Consider the following 20,351-nt stretch of genomic DNA (forward strand, 5'->3'; position numbering starts at 1 on the left):
CACTGCCAATCGAATAGGTTATTTTTGGAATTGGACGGATGTTGCCTTTCTGTGCATGATTATTTAGGTCGGACCTGGGGATATTAGGTCGGATTAATGACAGTTGATCCACGAGCATGGCTACGACCGTTTCAGGTGGGTTGCTTAACTCTTGCAAGGGTCTGATCGTCAGTTACCATTTTCTCAAGTGGTGAAGGTTTTGCATACGTGGGGAGGGAAAATGGCGCTAAAATCACATGTGCGATACTCGAATGAGGGTTGATTTAAAGTGTTTCAATCAAATAATTACACCAGTTTAGACAATGTCCCAACCCTCGCATTTTTTAATTTAATTTTTATAGCGTATTAGCTTGTACTCGTTTTTTCTAAAGGCTGTTATATGGAATGAATTTGCTTTAATAAATATTTGGTAGCTGTATGCACGTCAGCAGTTCGAAGACAGCTGAGAGCTGGACAATTCGCTTAGTGCTTAGTTTGACACACCCCCATAGCAACTCGTATAATCTCCCTGTTGCCTTTTAACAAGAAATAGCATTTCCTGCTCAGTTTTGTAAATATTCGCTGTATCAAATTCTTCAACCGATCGCCAAGACTAGTACTTTTATCGAACGTTGTGGTTTATTTACACAGATATCTGGGCAAGTGCACTGAACCTGGAATGAGATATTGGGCGATTCCATTTTGTGTAAAGGGATTTGGGTTTTAATGCATACGGCAAGTGCGTGACAGATTAACTGATATGGCTTTTCCGTTGTGTATACAAGTCATGTATATAGCTATTTAATACCAGTTGAAACAATTACTGACAAAGTTAAACGAAACAAGTAAAATGCCTTTCCCAGTCGTATTGGCAATGAAATGTTAAAAAGACATTTATTTTAAAAGACATGTAATTGATTCTTCAGTCAATAAAATTAGGAAAAAAAATGGAACAGAGCTCTACATAAGAAGCATATGTATTTTTTAACATTTCAGAAGAAGTGGATAAAGTAAATTTTGAATATTTTAGAAACAGTTTTATTTTCAGCACAAAGTCCATGGATGTCGGTACATTAGCTAACTGATGACACATTTGATATGTTCAATCAATACTATGGTAACAAGTATAGAATAATGCTATTTATTATTTGGTGCGTGTTTGAAATGGTGGTACTTGATAACTGAGAATGTTCAAGTAGAGGGATTAATCGAATGTACCTGGAGTTTATCTTGGTCGATAAGCTGTTTGACACCTGCGAAAAGCCGTAATTACCATCTTTACAAATAAAATGGAGTTAAATTTGTATAAAATGTACCAGGGGTAAAATATCACTGTGTTTCTATTCATGCTTAAAATGCGAGTAAATCATATATCAACAGCGCTTTGTGTGTTTACAGATTAATGAGTAGCTTAAGGGATTCCAGATTTCAAAAACCTTTGATCAAGTTGATTGTGCAATTTTGATGCAAAAGCTGAAATGTGACAGATTTCACATTTTAATAAAAACTATTTTAGATCATATAAACAAAGATCTCAGTATTGACTCGCAGAATTGCACAGGTGTCCCACAAGGCTCTTCTTTTAGGAAGCCCTGGGTACCTTAGTGGTCTAAAGTGCTTGCCTTTACAGTACACTTGGATATCACCTCTGTCAGACCTGCCAACCCTTACGATTTTGCTGTAAGTCTTATGAAATTTGAATGTGTGGAAAATGATTGCTGTCATCATATGAAATGGAAAAACAATTTACAAGAATTACGTCAGGTTGAGAGATAGCAACATGCCATTGTGTTGCAACAGGTTTGGAACTAAAGTTTGTGCAACTGTACTAGTGGTAGATAAAGTCTATGCGTACTTTACAAGATTTCAGTTGAACATGATGTTATCATCGCTGCATCAGATTTTTAATTATGTTTTCCAGCTTCGCAATAACAGTTATTGATATTTTGTTACACCTTACTGAAAACATGTCAATTGCACGGACAAAAATCAACTGCCTTAATGAGGCGGACTCATCAGGGTTGACAGGTCTGCTCTGTCCATGTTGGTTCGAGCCCCATTTGGTCAACGTGGGTATATAGGAAACTTTGCCAATAGTTTCCTGTAGGTCAACAGTTCTTCCTGGGTTCTTTCTGCCTGTCTTGCTGAAAAATGGCATTTAGCCATCTCATCTTTCTTTATCTAAATGATCTTCTGTTAAATAATTATTCCACAAATACAGATTTGTTTGCTGATGATGCAATCCTGATACTGCTCAGTTAGATTGCAACGTTGGGCACAGATAAAGTAGAAGGTAATTGATGAAGGTAAGACAAAATGCATGAATTTGGGGACCTTACAAAAACAGCACGTTGGAGAACTTGGCATTCTGGAACTTTTTGACAGCATATATGGAACATGAAAGCTTGTAGGTGTCTGTCGATAATAATTTAGAATGAGATGATCAGTTGACAGTATTTGTCATCTCAGAGTGCTCTATTCAGTAGAACCTAGAAATATTTAACTACAGAATTCAAGGGAACACCGAGTGGCGGAGTGGTTTAAAGTGCTCACTGTTGCGGATCACTGCCATCTCACTTCTGTCTGCGTGAGTTCGGGGCTCGGCTAATGTGGGTATGTGAGAAAGCTTGCCAGTAGCTTTTCGTGGGTCGGTGGTTCTTTCCAGGGTTTTCCCAGGTTCTTCCTCCACCATTAATACTGGCTGCCATGTATAGCCTATTTTGTGCTGAAAAATAACGTTAAACCCCACAACAACAACAGAATTCATGTTATTTGAACAATAGGTGTATGCTGTATGGCAAAAACTGTCAAATCTAGGCTTGACTGGATTTATAAACTTTAGAAAAAGGGCAGCACACTTTTAGATGCATCTATTGATTATTCATTATTCATCATTCATTATTCATTATTCATTATTCATCACAAAACTAAGATCCATGTATGAAAGGATTGTTGTTTGTTAATTATTCTAATTATTAGTCGTTCAAATGAATAGGCGTACAAGTGTTAATTATTGGGAATTTATAATGGATAAAGGTACATGGAAATGCTTATGAGAAAATTTCGCAGTATGAAATTTTTACAGACACTGTTCATAGACCCTGGAATGTAATGAAACATACATGTGCTTGGTCTTTCTTAACCTAAATTTGCTGTTAATTTTTTTCCATTGAATTCAGACACATAATGATTTGTGACAAAATTGCTGAATAGTTTAAATATGTATGCATGCCACGATGGTACGATATTAGATGGTAAGTAAACAATGTTAATACTCTGTTCATGCTATATATTAGACGTTGAATATTGTAATCTGTGTGCAATTTTTGCATGGAATTACATGCATTATGGATGAATTGCATGGCATGATGGTAAATGGTGTTGATATCTTCATGATATACATTAGACATGAATAAACATATGTGCCAATGCGTTGTTGTCTGAAAAAAGTAAAATGCTGTAAAACCCCGCATTAACGTGACCTCACTATTAACGTGATCCAATTATTTTTACCCCAATTATCTCGTTATTGTGGGGTTCCACTGTACTTATTTTTTAATGTCCTTTGGTACCTATACCCCCGTTTTTTGTTCAGCCAATGTTATGGACCCCATTTGTGTTTCAGTTGTTGAGGAAGAGGTGTGCTGTCAGCGTGCATCACAAAAAAATGACAGGGTGAAGTAGGTTCACATTCCCAACAGAAGATGAAGTTCAAATATTTTCATTGACTTGGTTGCCAAGTTTCCTGGTTTCATATCCTGTTATTTCATTTTTAGCTCTACTTGTCATAGACCAGATGAGCTTATGGGATGGTCTGTGTTGTTGTCAGGTTTGTTCATCTCCACCATTTATACTGGCCACCATGTATAGCCTATCTTGTGCTGAAAATGGCTTTAAACCCTACAACAACATTCCATTGCCTGGTGGGTCCTAGATGTAAATGGTGCTACTTGGACGTCCATTATTGTCACTACCATGGTCATCTAAAGAATCGCTTTAATACTACCACTCTTGAATGGATGGTCGTATCAGGTTTTCCACTAAAAACGTCATACGGTGTCTATTAGTTGTAAATGAAAAGGGTGCTGGTCTGACATTCAGTATGGCAACAATCCTAAAAAATCTTGTTGTAGCTACTCCTCGCGATATCAAGCTTAGACTGGCGATCAGAGCGTTTTGTACTAAATTTGCAAATTTATAATAATATTTCACACCACCAGTTTTTCACCGTTGATTGACTTTTGGTTGCTTCATTGCAGTTTTATGACTTTTTTGAGATGTTTTAACTTAAAGAAAAAAAAACATATTTCCTTCAATTTATAGAAAATATTAATGGTCTGACAGGTTATTGCTGCATATATATTACTGGTCTGTGGCGAAAGCAAATTGGTTCCAAACCTTGACCGCTGTAATTTTTGGGCCCTGGCTCGTTAATAGACACATTACGTTTAGAGTAGTCATACTTGCTTTAGGCACATGTGTCGAGTATGTAAATTGATTAATTGATTGGTTGATTTTCTTACGTTTGTTTTTTCTATCTGTAGGTGTGACGGCAACACCATCTACAACTTACCAACAGCAACCAGCCAAAGGTATATTATTCTTTTTGTTTAATATCTGTGCTTGCGCTTTCCTGTATAGGTTGATTAAACAGGGTCATTTAGGTAAAAAATATGGGGATCACTCATAGGGGTGAAATGATTCAGCAGTGCCATGCAACGGTATGATTCATGACACCGCCTACGATACAGTACATTATTGATAAATATATGATTTTGATATGATTGATATACATATGATTTTGACGGTCTTTTAACCTTTAGAAGGTCTCTCGGTGGTAATGGGCCTTTTCTAATTCTAATGCTGACTGAGAGATTGTTCAGTATTGTTAACAAAAGTAAAACTGAATTCAGATTCAGGCTCTGTAATCCGGCACTTAGTGCTCTACTGGTGTGCAAAAAATATTCATAGTCTGAGCTGGTACAAAGTGTTTTGAAATGCAGTATGAGAGTCTGTTGCTTTTTAAAGCTCAAAATGTTATATACGAAAACTTGGAAGCAGTAATTGATGTTAAAAGTCCACAGGTATAAATAAATCATTGAATTTTTATCATGTTATATGTGGATTACTCTTTTTCTGCTCAGATTACTATTTTTGTCCACTTGGATTACACTTTTTTCTCGCCAGGGGTTGGCTTTTAAAATGTTATATTTCCAATCTCATGTCTTTGTTTTGAATTTGGAAGGCTTTACAGTGTCTCTTCAAAACTGTGGAAGGCCTCATCTGTGTCATTATGCATACAGGGACAGATATTAAAAAATATGCATACAGGGACAGATATTAAAAAATATGCATGCAGGGACAGATATTAAAAACCAAGTCCTTCACATTGTACTTCCTACAGATGCAAAACAGCTGCCACAGACACGGACGATAACTTGTGTGCTAAAGAGGAAATTATTGACCACACTTTTGTTGTACAAAATTACAAGGTGACTTAAATTCATGCGACTTGGAATCTGCCCCTTTGCCAGTTGTGTGCCTTTTTTTATATATATCTCAATTCACTTGCTGATTATATATATATATCACAATAAATAGAGGCATTCCAAAATTTGCTCCCCACATACAATTTATGTACGTTACAGATCATTTAATAGCTACTTTTAAATGAAGTTTTTCTGTTGATTTGTATCTGTTTGGATGGCAGTACTGTTGGTGTGTCACAGTGAAAAAAGCTACAGTTCTGATTACTGGGTATTGTTTTACTCTGGACTTCAACAAACCGTAACTATGAATTGATATGTTACCTATTTCACTGTGTGATGAACCAGAAGTGTAAACCGTATATTTGGTACCAGTAGACAAGATGTGAACCTAGAGTGAAACCATATATTTGGTACCAGTAGACAAGATGTGAACCTAGAGTGTAAACCATATATTTGGTACCAGTAGACAAGATGTGAACCTAGAGTGAAACCATATATTTGGTACCAGTAGACAAGATGTGAACCTAGAGTGAAACCATATATTTGATACCAGTAGACAAGATGTGAACCTAGAGTGTAAACCATATATTTGATACCAGTAGACAAGATGTGAACCTAGAGTGAAACCATATATTTGGTACCAGTAGACAAGATGTGAACCTAGAGTGTAAACCATATATTTGATACCAGTAGACAAGATGTGAACCTAGAGTGAAACCATATATTTGGTACCAGTAGACAAGATGTGAACCTAGAGTGTAAACCATATATTTGATACCAGTAGACAAGATGTGAACCTAGAGTGAAACCATATATTTTGTACCAGTAGACAAGATGTGAACCTAGAGTGTAAACCATATATTTGGTACCAGTAGACAAGATGTGAACCAGAAGTGTAAACCATATATTTGGTACCAGTAGACAAGATGTGAACCTAGAGTGAAACCATATATTTGATACCAGTAGACAAGATGTGAACCTAGAGTGAAACCATATATTTGATACCAGTAGACAAGATGTGAACCTAGAGTGTAAACCATATATTTGGTACCAGTAGACAAGATGTGAACCAGAAGTGTAAACCATATATTTGATACCAGTAGACAAGATGTGAACCTAGAGTGAAACCATATATTTGATACCAGTAGACAAGATGTGAACCTAGAGTGAAACCATGTATTTGATACCAGTAGACAAGATGTGAACCTAGAGTGAAACCATATATTTGATACCAGTAGACAAGATGTGAACCTAGAGTGTAAACCATATATTTGGTACCAGTAGACAAGATGTGAACCTAGAGTGTAAACCATATATTTGATACCAGTAGACAAGATGTGAACCTAGAGTGTAAACCATATATTTGATACCAGTAGACAAGATGTGAACCTAGAGTGTAAACCATATATTTGGTACCAGTAGACAAGATGTGAACCTAGAGTGAAACTTTTGCTTAAAAGTGGTTAGTAAATGAACATGAAAGAATTTAAACCATATGTGGGGAACGAATCTGGAATGTCTTATTACGTTGTCGTGGAGTCGGCTTAAGTGTCACAAAGATGTACAATAAGGGTCATTAGTGCACAGCTTTGAATGAATCCTTACTGATCTGACTTTCAGATGAGTATACGTATAATTAATCGACTGGTATAAAAATTTAAGGCTAAAATTTTAAGCAAATTGTTGGGGACATTTACAAGTTTTGTCATGCCCACAAATTCTATCATAATGCACAGCTGTCATTGGCATTTATTTTACTAAGAAAGTATACATTCCCGTAGAGGAGAGGGGATATGACTTGGGCCTCAACCTGTAACGGGCCTTGATAAGCATTTTTCAAATAAACATTTAGAAAATACTAAATATAATTTTGTACCTAGTTGTCTTTAAAGTGTTTCTATAAGGGCTTTGGCATTCAGTTCATTTTCTGAATTTTATTATAATCTGGGCCTAGGGGCCTGAATTTCTCGACTTGGCCCACGCCTCTTTCAACCAGTGAATGGGCCTGCATTTATATAATCGATTTGATGTGGAGATCCTGAAAATAAAATAATGATGCTGTTTTGTTTTGTGGCAGATGAAATTAAAGGATGTTTACTTTCTTTAACATTTGTGTTGTGTTCAGGGATCCCATGCCACTGGAAAATTGGGAAAAAGTCATGAGAAATGATATTTTTTTTCCTGACTGTGAAAAGTCCTGGAATTTCGCAAATATTGATGAAATTCAAGGAAAAACCCAGGAATTTTCCACCACCACTTGATGCCAGAAACAATCACATAACTGAGTCATAACTAAACTGGTCATGAGTTAAATTTATCGAGTTCTGACCAGAATATTCAGAGGGTGCAGTATGTATCATTTGGGTGCTTGCAATAAACATATATGCTGAGTCAGTCCAAACTCTCAGTGGATTAGATTCGTCTAGTAAAGTTTAATTTTCAAAGTCAGCTTGATATGCGTATCTTTCCTTACATGGAAGCTATGAAACCACTCTAGCATCACAAGAGGCAAACATTGTGTTGGTAAAGCGTAGCCACTTACCGGATGGCCTAGCAAACTTTAAACGTTGTTAGATCGAGTGATACGTACATGAAATGGATATGAAAATTACTTATTGTCTCAGAAACAGTATTAAAATCGGAGTTGATGAAATGTGACCTGGTACTCGGGATTGCATTGCTAGTCACATGAGTACACAATTCTAGCAACCCACATTTTCAAATGTGAAGAAAAGAAAAAAACCGTTAAATGAAAGTCATATATGTGTTGTAATCAAAATACAAAAACGAAAGAACACAAAGTTTTCCATATTAATATATTCCGAGAACAACTTCTGGAGTTTTGTTGTATCATGGGACTACCACGTTGACATGTGCTCTCTGCTTGATAAATCAGACTGGCCAGATTGCTGGTTTTTACAAAAAGTATCAGACTTTCATTTAATATAATTGAATTTCTTTACAATAACATTAACATGGAGTTTATTGTTGATATGACGTGACTAATGGGCTTCCGATGTCATTGTTTGAGATTCGTGAAGTGACTAGTAATGCAAATGGCGAGTATCGGGTCAGGTTAATTCAATGCCATAGTTTGGCCTTATCTGTCAGCGGAATAAAGATATAACGAGAAAATAAATATTTTTTCTATCAATTTCATGCATGTATAAGTCGATATAACATAAGTTTAAATTTTCTAGGCTTGCTGGTAAGTGACTACCATATGTTGCTACCGCACCATGGCAGCAAATTCCAAATTTTCAATATGCAATTGCAAGGACCCCACACCCCAACCTAAATGTCCAAATATGAAAAAAAAATGGGATTGGAATATTTGGAGGAAACCCAGACTAGGAAACGGACTAATATTCGTTTTAATCCAAATTTGTAGTCCAAATTGTTGAATCTTAGAACTGAAATGAGAAATTGTCGTCCATTGTATTATATATTAAAAAACTCTTAAAGCTCCTGTATCAATACAGGTTTGGGGACTGGTTTAACAAATTACAAGAAGACAAGTTGATTTTACAGAAAATTCAGACCTTGTTTATACAACAGTATATAATTTAATTTTGAAGGTCTTTAGTCAAAATTTAAATCAACCCTTTTTGAAATTGTTTTTTAACTGATGGATTTTTAACCAGATCTTCTTAAGGAGATTAGGGTGTTTTATAAATCTTGCTTGGGATTTTATTGATGGAAAAATTTAGGGTTAAACTCTATTTGTTACAAGACAAGATTCTAATTATTTTTGTTTGTTGTTTTTTTATACTGTAATAGGAATGTTACTTTCTATGAGATGCATATATATATATATATATATATATATATATATATATATATATATATATATATATATATATATTGCTATAGAATTTCTTAGAATTAAAGGTTTGAAAGCAAACAAAACTAATGTATGTTCATTACGTTGTTCCCACTTAGCAACATAATGCAGGTCAGTAAAATAAAGATAGAATTTTTATTTTGTGCATTAAAATGACTTTACATGCCAATTTATTGGAATATAATCAAACTTGTTTCGTGTGATACATTTTGTGGTTTTGTACATGATCATCTTATCTGGCTTAGATGTTTTGGCGAGTCTTGAAAGAGAGCCATCTTTAGATTTTTGCCAGCCTCTTTTCCTGCTGGGTAGATAGTTTTGCTCATGTCTGTTGTTTTGCACCTGTTAGGTTCCAGGTTTAAATATCATTTTTTGATGTTGAAACGAGGATGTTTTCATAACTAATTCTTTCAGGAAAAGACGGGGGAGTTGTAAAGTGCATTCAGTATCAGTTAAACTAACGGTTAAGGGCATAATGGGTAACCACTACGTTATTTGACCCACTGTTCGGGCAATGAGTGATAAAGTAAAAGTGGGTTTGATGGTCAATTTTTTTTCTCCTCATTCAGTGTCAGCGGTTTGTGTGTATGTCTGTGTCTAGGAAGTACCTTTTCATTGGAATAGCTTTGTTTCCAAATTATTTAGCGCATACAGTAAAGAAAATATCAAATTTATAGAAAGCAAAGTCTGAGTAAGTGATTGAATATTTTAGCAATACAGATTTAAACATTTAGGTCTGTAATGTATGTGACATTGGTAGGTTTGGACTTCAAGAATTACTATATTGTCAAAGTTTTTTTTTTAAGTCACTAATTAAAAAAAAAATGAAACAAAGAGAGTGAAACAGTATTACAAGTACATAGACAAAAATATTAAAACCATGAATTTGGAATCATATCAATGGATTATTGTAACAGGCTAAACTGCCTGTTGCCAGTTGATATACATGTACCAAAATCACACAATAGAGTCCCCTATAAATAGAATACCTGTTACCTGTTGGAGTCAATAGACCTGCCTGTTAAAGGTATATCAGTATAGTATATGTCAACATCAATTTTAACTCCTTTACCTTTTGGGTGCACTTCTATCATGTATACAAATGTTTAAGACTGAAATCTGATCTTTATTGTTGCATAATTATTTTTCATGGAAGAATATTTTATGTACTTTAAAATCTTGGAGAACTCATTTACTGTCAAGCCTATGATAGAGTGAAGCGGTGTGACCAACCAAAGCCGACATTTCTGAACTACAGAATCTACCATATCTATTTTATGTCTACGTCATTAAATCATCTATAGATTACCTAATATTAGTGTTGCCTACATCAGTATTTGAGCCTACATCCCAGTTACTGAAGCTTTGATAGTCGTAATTCTATTTAGTCAAACTCGAGGTAGTACTGAACACAATGTGCAGCCTTCATTTTGGAGTGGAGAATCGGACCAAAGTTACTTTAAATAGCAGGTTATGACTATATCTTAAATAGCCACCATGTGATGTGATGTAATGTTCACTTGTCGCAATGCCTGTGGTATCTAATCAGGTGTTTTCTTCTAAGGTGGCACTACAAAAACCATCTCACAATACCTGGTATTTACAGTAGGCCTCCAAACATGTTTCCATGCAGATGATGCCGAGGCCTCCAAACATGTTTTCATGTGGATGATGCAGAAGCCTCCAAACATGTTTCCGTGCGGATGATGCAGAGGCCTCCAAGCATGTTTGCGTGTGGATGATGCAGAGGCCTCCAAACATGTTTCCATGCGGATGTTGCAGAGGCCTCCAAACATGTTTCCATGCGGATGATGCAGAGGCCTCCAAACATGTTTGCATGCGAATTGTGTAGAGGCATCCAGAAGTGGTTACACAAAGTAAAGGGTTAAGAAAATCGTTGTTTCTAAAAATAGATGAAAACATGTGCATGCGTAGCACCATTTTTTCTCTTGACTGTGTCAAAGATTTGAGGTTATTATATATTTAGAGCTTGAAAATATTTGCACTTCAGTAGGTACTAATTATAGAATTTACAAGCACACTTCAGTCACCTTGTCAAAAACATTTTCTCAAGTTATTCACAGTCTTACATGGCCTGTTTTACATACTTGGGCCTATTATAGGGTTTTACATTGTTATTTGTCATTAGGTCAAACAAAAAATGTCTTTCTGGTTGGCCACTCATCCCTGTGTCTCACTGCCAACCCTATCATTTTTTCACCCATGGTCAAAAATACCCCCCCCCCCCCATTATATATATATATATATATATATATATATATATATATATATATATATATATATATATATATATATATATATATATATATATAACTCTTTCACCACTTAGTAACTCCCAGGGAAAGACTACCATTTGACACTAAGAAGCTTTCAAGATGTTAATATATATTAGCAATATTAAATAATAATGTCAATAAATTTTAGCAATACATTTTCAATCATGTGTGAGCACTTGTCTGATGCTGGAGGTTGCAGGTTCGAACCCAGGCCGAGTCATACCAAAGACTTATAAAAAATGATACGAGCAACTTCCTTGCTAGGCATTCAGCTTTAAGAGGTTGGTGATAGGATTGATCGGTTTGTTGTCAGGATAATGTGATGGGGTGGGACATGATGCTAAATGTCTAAGGCAATGATGCCTCAGTGCTAGACATCACTATAAACTGTCACATATTGTAGCAATATGACTGGAGAATCGTTAAAGCTATGTTAAAAATCCAAATCACACACACACATATCAATGACTTTGTGCAATAATGTTAATAAATATTAGCAATACAGTTTCATTGACTTGTCCAAACTTCATTTCTTGTGATAGCAATACAAATAAGTTGATTCCTACAAGTGATTATACAGGTAAATCTAAAGGTAAGTTTCAGTGTGTTTTCTATAATATGTGAAATAAAGTGATTACAAAGTAATAAATGGTCTTTTGTTGATCCACTGTGGTGTTTCTCACAAATTATAGCTTGAATAAATACAATTCAGGCAAATCCACAGGTGTGTAGCGATATTTGTACAGGTGTTTAAAAATCTAACATGTACAATGTTTTATGTTTATTTTTGTGCTAATGTGAATTAGAACAATTGTTTTGACTTTGTTTACATTAGATGAATTTAGCAAAAGTCCAGGAGAGTTCTTGGGCAAACACCTGATTTACCTATACACGTACACCTGTACAGGAATTAAGATCATTGCCAGAAGAATACTTTTATGTGTTAGCAAGCGAACATTACACTTTTCACAAGCCATTCTTTTTTTTATAAGGTTTATCTATCACAGAGGTACTGGAGTCAGACAGGATCGACAAGAGGGGGGTGGGGCAACAGGGGATATATCCCAGGGGCTTGAGCCCGTAAGGGAGCCCGGGCTGAACAACACTTTTTAATTTTGTAAAAGAAAATTTTTTGAACAAGATATAGGAGAGTCCCGGGTATTTCTTACCCCAGTGTCAGTGATCACTCTCTACGGCCCTGGAGTGGGACGCCAAATAATTGAATTGTGATGTACTTCCCAGACACAGCGATGCCCTCCATTATTTCTGATTTTATGAAGACAATAAATGCACATGGCAGTTAAAATTATAGGTCACCATTACTATTGTTTAAGTTTTGAAATGCAAATTTTTGTTTTTTTATGAACAAATGATAACTTGCAGAGATTGGCCAGTGGTAGTTGCTGTAACCAGAGGTGTATATAGCACGTCTCTGCATTAGTTTACCCAGGGAAAGGGCTAACAGTATGTACTCTATGAAAACACGTACTTGTGAATGTGCAAAGAATTTGTCAGCACAGCTGAAATCAACACCAGCTTATTTGTTGGCTTGATGCCTACATTTCACACAACATTGGAAATAACTAGCATAGGTGAGGGAGCATATCGGAAACAATGGTCACTCAGTGTACATCTGTAAAATCACAGGGCAGAGTCATTTTCACTTTCTTAACAGAAAAAGGTGAAGTTTTCATTTTTTAGGCGACCTGGCCCCCCCCCCCCCCAACTTTACCTGGTAGTGTGACCTTGGCTGTTGAAATTCAGGTATCTCATATATAATGGCAAATTCAAACCCTTCAGATTCCTCACTGTTATCACTGTCACCAAAAATATCCATTCATTCGTGATTTGAATGTTCCCTGTCTTTTTGATTGATATGTACAAGATCAAAATCTCCAATAATCTCAAGTATTTCATGCCCAGACAATTCCGACTCAGTTTCAGATGACTCCACCATTTTGGATGTACTTTCGTGACTTTCAAGACTTTTATTTATAGATCTGGAAAACCCTTTTCTTGTTTAGAACTTGCTTTAAAGACTGAATGTATCCAAATGGTATGCAAATTAATCATAGTACGAAATATATATTTATAATAGGCGAACCCCTGATACTGACCAATCAGAGAATGTATCTTCAAAATGAGACAGATATGTGTGACTGGAATACCGGTCTGTAGTGTCGTAAATTATATATGAAATTAAAATGACTAATTTTCAAATCAGTGATACGGTTAAGCAATTGGTAAATCTATCTAGTTAAACATTCAAGTTTAATGGGAAAAAATTATCCTTTCATTTCATTGAAGAACTGATCTTGAAAAATTATTCACTATCTATTAAACAACTTGTTCTCAGACACTTCCGTTAACATGACAATAAAAAACTATTTACAGATGTATTAGACCAGCCCAATGTGACCATGCCTTGCAATATGACCATGCCTTACAATATGACCATGCCTTGATGAGACACCATGACATTTTATGCAGCAGGGATGGACATTGCACTTGCCACAGCCAGAATTTTATTTTCTCTCTTCTCTTTTTCATCATCCTTTTTGCGGTATTCACAGGTTGACTTATTTTCCTTTAAGTATTAACAGTCTGTATGTGTCATTATTGGCCATTATCACTGTGGCTAGAGTTTCACTTCATGGCAATCTTTCTGCACTTAAAATTTCCCATTTGCTGCATGTTCAAATTGATCTGAACATCAGTTGGAATCTCCTCCTCCTTTCCTTAATCTCCACCATTGTAATGATGCAGATGTTGACTATAAAGTGGAACATGTATCGCTACCATTTTTTAAATGCTCTTCCAACTGGATATTTGGCCCCAAGTTGGTCACTTACGTCAAACCACAGTTTGTGACTGACTGTGGATGTTTAACCTGTCGCACTGTTCCATCTTTCTGTTTCTGGCTGGCAGTATCACTGGTTGGGTCTACTGTTGTGGATGGAACTGTTGAGTCTGTTGCTGTCGATAGAACTGTTGAGTCTGTTGCTGTTGATAGAACTGTCGCGTCTGTTGCTGTCGATAGAACTGTTGAGTCTGTTGCTGTGGATAGAACTGTTGAGTCTGTTGCTGTGGATAGAACTGTTGAGTCTGTTGCTGCCAATAGAACTGTTCTGTCGGTTGCTGCCAATAAAACTGTTGAGTCTGTTGGTGTGGATAGAACTGTTGAGTCTGTTTCTATGGATGGAACTGTTGAGTCTGTTGCTGTGGATAGAACTGTCGAGTCTGTTCCTGTGGATAGAACTATTGAGCCTGTTGCGCTGTGGATAGAACTGTTAAGTCGGTTGCTGTGGATAGAACTGTTGGGTCGGCTGCTGTGGATAGAACTGTTGGGTCTGTTGCTGTGGATAGAGCTGTTGAGTCTGTTGCTGCCAATTGAACTGTTGAGTCTGTTGCTGTGGATAGAACTGTTAAGTCGGCTGCTGCCAATAGAACTGTTGAGTCGGTTGCTGTGGATAGAACTGTTGAGTCTGTTGCTGTGGATAGAACTGTTGAGTCTGTTGCTGTGGATAGAACTGTTGGGTCAGTTGCTGTGGATAGAACTGTTGAGTTGGTTGCCGTGGATAGAACTGTTGGGTCGGTTGCTGTGGATAGAACTGTTGAGTCTGTTGGGTCTGTTGCTGTGGATAGAACTGTTGAGTCTGTTGCTGTGGATAGAACTGTTGAGTCTGTTGCTACCAGTAGAACTGTTGAGTCTGTTGCTGTGGATAGAACTGTTGAGTCTGTTGCTGCCAATAGAACTGTTGAGTCTGTTGCTGTGGATAGAACTGTTGAGTTGGTTGCTGCCAATAGAACTGTTGAGTCGGTTGGTGTGGATAGAACTGTTGAGTCTGTTGCTATGGATAGAACTGTTGAGTCTGTTGCTGTGGATAGAACTGTTAGGTCAGTTGCTGTGGATAGAACTGTTGAGTCTGTTGGGTCTGTTGCTGTCGATAGAACTGTTGAGTCTGCTGCTGTGGATAGAACTGTTGAGTCTGTTGCTGTGGATAGAACTGTTGGGTCAGTTGCTGTGGATAGAACTGTTGGGTCAGTTGCTGTGGATAGAACTGTTGAGTCGGTTGCTGTGGATAGAACTGTTGGGTCAGTTGCTGTGGATAGAACTGTTGGGTCTGTTGCTGTTGATAGAACTGTTGAGTCTGTTGCTGTGGATAGAACTGTTGAGTCTGTTGTTGTGGATAGAACTGTTGAGTCTGTTGCTGTTGATAGAACTGTTGAGTGTTGCTGCTAGTAGAACTGTTGAGTCTGTTGCATTAGATAGAACTGTTGGGTCTACTACTGTCGATAGAACTGTTGGGTTGGTTGCTGTCGATAGAACTGTTGGGTCTACAACTGTCGATAGAACCATTGAGTCTGTTGCTGTCTATAGAACTGTTGAGTCTGTTGCATTAGATAGAACTGTTGGGTCTACTACTGTCGATAGAACTGTTGGGTTGGTTGCTGTCGATAGAACTGTTGGGTCTACTAGTGTTGATAGAACTGTCGAGCCTGTTGCTGTCGATAGAACTGTTGGGTTTGTTGCTATTGATAGAACTGTTGAGTCTGTTGCGTTGTGGATAGAACTGTTGAGTCTGTTGCTATGGATAGAACTGTTGAGTCGGTTGCTGTGGATAGAACTGTTGGGTCGGTTGCTGTGGATAGAACTGTTCAGTCTGTTGCTGCCAGTAGAACTGTTGAGTCTGTTGCTGTAGATAGAACTGTTGAGTCTGTTGCTGTGGATAGAACTGTTGAGTCTGTTGCGCTGTGGATAGAACTATTGAGTCTGTTGCTATGGATAGAACTGTTGAGTCGGTTGCTGTGGATAGAACTGTTGGGTCGGTTGCTGTGGATAGAACTGTTCAGTCTGTTGCTGCCAATAGAACTGTTGAGTCTGTTGCTGTGGATAGAACTGTTGAGTCGGTTGCTGCCAATAGAACTGTTGAGTCGGTTGGTGTGGATAGAACTGTTGGGTCGGTTGCTGTGGATAGAACTGTTCAGTCTGTTGCTGCCAGTAGAACTGTTGAGTCTGTTGCTGTATATAGAACTGTTGAGTCTGTTGCTGTGGATAGAACTGTTGAGTCTGTTGCGCTGTGGATAGAACTATTGAGTCTGTTGCTATGGATAGAACTGTTGAGTCGGTTGCTGTGGATAGAACTGTTGGGTCGGTTGCTGTGGATAGAACTGTTCAGTCTGTTGCTGCCAGTAGAACTGTTGAGTCTGTTGCTGTGGATAGAACTGTTGAGTCGGTTGCTGCCAATAGAACTGTTGAGTCGGTTGGTGTGGATAGAACTGTTGAGTCTGTTGCTATGGATAGAACTGTTGAGTCTGTTGCTGTGGATATAACTGTTGAGTCTGTTGCTGTGGATAGAACTGTTGGGTCAGTTGCTGTGGATAGAACTGTTGAGTCAGTTGCTGTGGATAGAACTGTTGGGTCAGTTGCTGTGGATAGAATTGTTGAGTCTGTTGGGTCTGTTGCTGTCGATAGAACTGTTGAGTCTGCTGCTGTGGATAGAACTGTTGAGTCTGTTGCTGTGGATAGAACTGTTGGGTCAGTTGCTGTGGATAGAACTGTTGGGTCAGTTGCTGTGGATAGAACTGTTGAGTCGGTTGCTGTGGATAGAACTGTTGGGTCAGTTGCTGTGGATAGAACTGTTGGGTCTGTTGCTGTTGATAGAACTGTTGAGTCTGTTGCTGTGGATAGAACTGTTGAGTCTGTTGTTGTTGTGGATAGAACTGTTGAGTCTGTTGCTGTTGATAGAACTGTTGAGTCTGTTGCTGCTAGTAGAACTGTTGAGTTTGTTGCATTAGATAGAACTGTTGGGTCTACTACTGTCGATAGAACTGTTGGGTTGGTTGCTGTCGATAGAACTGTTGGGTCTACAACTGTCGATAGAACTGTTGAGTCTGTTGCTGTCTATAGGACTGTTGAGTCTGTTGCATTAGATAGAACTGTTGGGTCTACTACTGTCGATAGAACTGTTGGGTTGGTTGCTGTCGATAGAACTGTTGGGTCTACTAGTGTTGATAGAACTGTTGAGCCTGTTGCTGTCGATAGAACTGTTGGGTCTGTTGCTGTTGATTGAACTGTTTGGGTATACTGCTGTAAATAGAACTGTTGAGTGTTGCTGTAGATATAACTGTTGGGTCAGTTGCTGTGGATAGAACTGTTGGGTCTGTTGCTGTCAATAGAACTGTTGAGTCTGTTGCTATCAGTAGAACTGGTGAGTCTGTTGCTGTGGATAGAACTGTTGAGTCTGTTGCTGTGGATAGAACTGTTGAGTCTGTTGCTGTTGATAGAACCGTTGAGTCTGTTGCTGTGGATAGAACTGTTGAGTCTGTTGCTACCAGTAGAACTGTTTAGTCTGTTGCATTAGATAGAACTGTTGGGTCTACTACTGTCGATAGAACTGTTGAGCCTGTTGCATTAGATAGAACTGTTGGGTCTGTTGCTGTCGATAGAATTGTTGGGTCTACTACTGTCGATAGAACTGTTGAGCCTGTTGCTGTCGATAGAACTGTTGGGTCTGTTGCTGTTGAGAGAACTGTTGGGTATACTGCTGTCGATAGAACTGTTGGGTTTGTTGCTGTTGATAGAATTGTTGGGTCTGTTGCTGTCAGTAGAACTGGTTTCATGTCCTTCCACAATGTGGCAGTCATGTGTCCTTCCCATCTGATAAGATTGTCTCCTTGTTACCTATGTACAGTTGGTATTTAAATTCCTCTGGGAAGCCTTTTCATTTTTTCCTGATGGTGCCACTAGCATATGTACTATGTCTCAAGAAACTTCGGATGGATTTGAGAAAGTTTTAAAAGTATGCAGGCAATATTTGCCCTCTATATTTTTTTAGCCGTTGGATACCTAGGTATCTGAGACCCTTCATGTTGTCATTGACTTGATTTTTATCTTCCTTCCCTGGGTGGACCATTATCGTCGCCTAGTTGTTAGAGCGTCCGCCTCGGATGCAGGAGGTCATGGGTTCAATCCCTGGCCGATTCATACCAGAGACTTATAAAAATGGTACTAACTGCTGCCTCGCTTGTCGCTCAGCATTAAGGGGTTTGTGTTGTGACTGGTCAGCCTGGTGTCGGGATAATGTGACTGGGTGGGACACCATACTACATGTCTGCAGCATGATTCCCCATTGTTAGACATCACTATAACCTGTCACACTGCAGACATTGTAGCGATAAGACTGAAAAATTGTTAAACCTATGTTGAAAATCCAAATCACACACACGCACACTCCTTCCCCTCGTAAAATTCAAACTAGCGACAGAAACCAGACAAACTATCACAATGCATCCATACTTGCAGGCCCCATTTGATTGGCTCCATTGGAAGGTATTGCTTTTCCTTTCTGTCGTTCGTTGAGGGCAATCATACCTGTAAATTGCATTATCTTCTTGACAGATCATTTATTGAATTTTTCTAAGAAATTATAATCTGAACTTTTATTGGGATCAGTTAATGAAAAGTTTTTTTATAGTGCTGGTTGTGACACATATCACATGGCAGGTTGAGGTTTGGTAATGTTTTGTTGAATCCTGAGTTGTTTCAGGTAAACAACTGTTTACACCATCCGACATGATAGGCTGTTAAACTAAGTTGGCTTGGTACATTGGGCCCTGAAACAAGCATTTTGTCATAGTTTTAGCCTTGTATTTATCAAAGAAGTTTTACAAATGCATGATAGGAAATACCCGGAGAATTCAGTTTAAGCTGATTTTGAACAGGATTCATCTTGATGATGATGTTTGATTAGACGGATATTTGCTGATGATAGTGACTTTGAAAGTTTTAAGGTGTACAAGATTATTTGAGCTGGGAAAGTGTTATGTGAAATGTCTTTGAGTGATTTAGAGGCCTGAAATGATGTTGAATACGCATCCTGTACATTCTGGATGGACAAAAACTGACGGCATGTGGTATTTAAAAATTAAATGTATAAATGGAGAATGTTAAGCCTATATACAGGTGACAACAGGTGCTCAAGAAATGGAAGCCCCTCACATAAGAGGAATTTTAACGGGGGGTGGGGTGCGGGGGGGGCATTATTTATGGTCATGGGTTTGGTGCATAACTCTGAATTTGATTATTTTTCAGGACAGCTGAGTAATTGATATCAACCAAATATTGCAGCAAAAAAAATCAGTTGGGATATATTTCTAAATATTATAAGCAAGAAACACCTGAACAGGTAATGAACATGACATGCGACTCTCTTTGTAAGTCACAAGTGGATATTAGATGACAAATATATATCAAGAAGACTACAGGAGTTGTGAACATTTAATGTAGACTTTAGAGGCTGTAAACTTGTTTGCGGTGTTCCTTGACTGGATGCTCGTCAACTGTTAATTATTCTACACCTGTGATTTTGACAATTTGGATAATTATAAAGTTGTAACATGCAAACATGTACTTGGCTGAGTCACAGAAGTATGGAGTATTTTAAACATATTTTTGAAGTTTTTCACCCAAAAAAATGTACAAAAATACGTATGAAGTACAATGGTACTGTATATATTTACCTGTATTGACACCTGCAAGTGCCAATACGAGTTGCATATGTGACTTGATGCTTATAATAAAGTATTGTGTACAGTATTTATAATGTAGGCATTTTAAAAGTAAAGCGCAATGGTATGTGCTAGATTTTAGATTTCTGCTTTTGTTTTGTGCATATAGACTGGATAGAATGGAATTTCCTAGGTTTTTAGTTAATGGATATTGTGTGTGTGTGTGCTTGA

The 20,351-nt window shown here is 37.6% G+C and overlaps 1 protein-coding gene across 3 annotated transcripts in view; it reads left to right on the plus strand.

Annotated features, from left to right (window-relative positions):
- LOC149792873 (putative nuclear hormone receptor HR3) overlaps positions 1–20,351 on the plus strand; it is a 102,959-nt gene continuing 82,608 nt past the window's right edge. For all 3 annotated transcript variants that reach the window (XM_089966666.1, XM_089966667.1, XM_089966668.1), the window contains exons 1-2: positions 1–135; positions 4,524–4,571. In XM_089966666.1, the coding sequence (XP_089822792.1) occupies positions 117–135; positions 4,524–4,571 (67 nt within the window). In that variant the 5' untranslated portion in view covers positions 1–116. The remainder of the gene's footprint in view (positions 136–4,523; positions 4,572–20,351) is intronic.

This window comes from Sinohyriopsis cumingii, chromosome 8 (assembly GCF_028554795.1).
Source record: "Sinohyriopsis cumingii isolate HCF-2022 chromosome 8, ASM2855479v2, whole genome shotgun sequence".
Lineage (NCBI taxonomy): Eukaryota > Metazoa > Mollusca > Bivalvia > Unionida > Unionidae > Sinohyriopsis > Sinohyriopsis cumingii.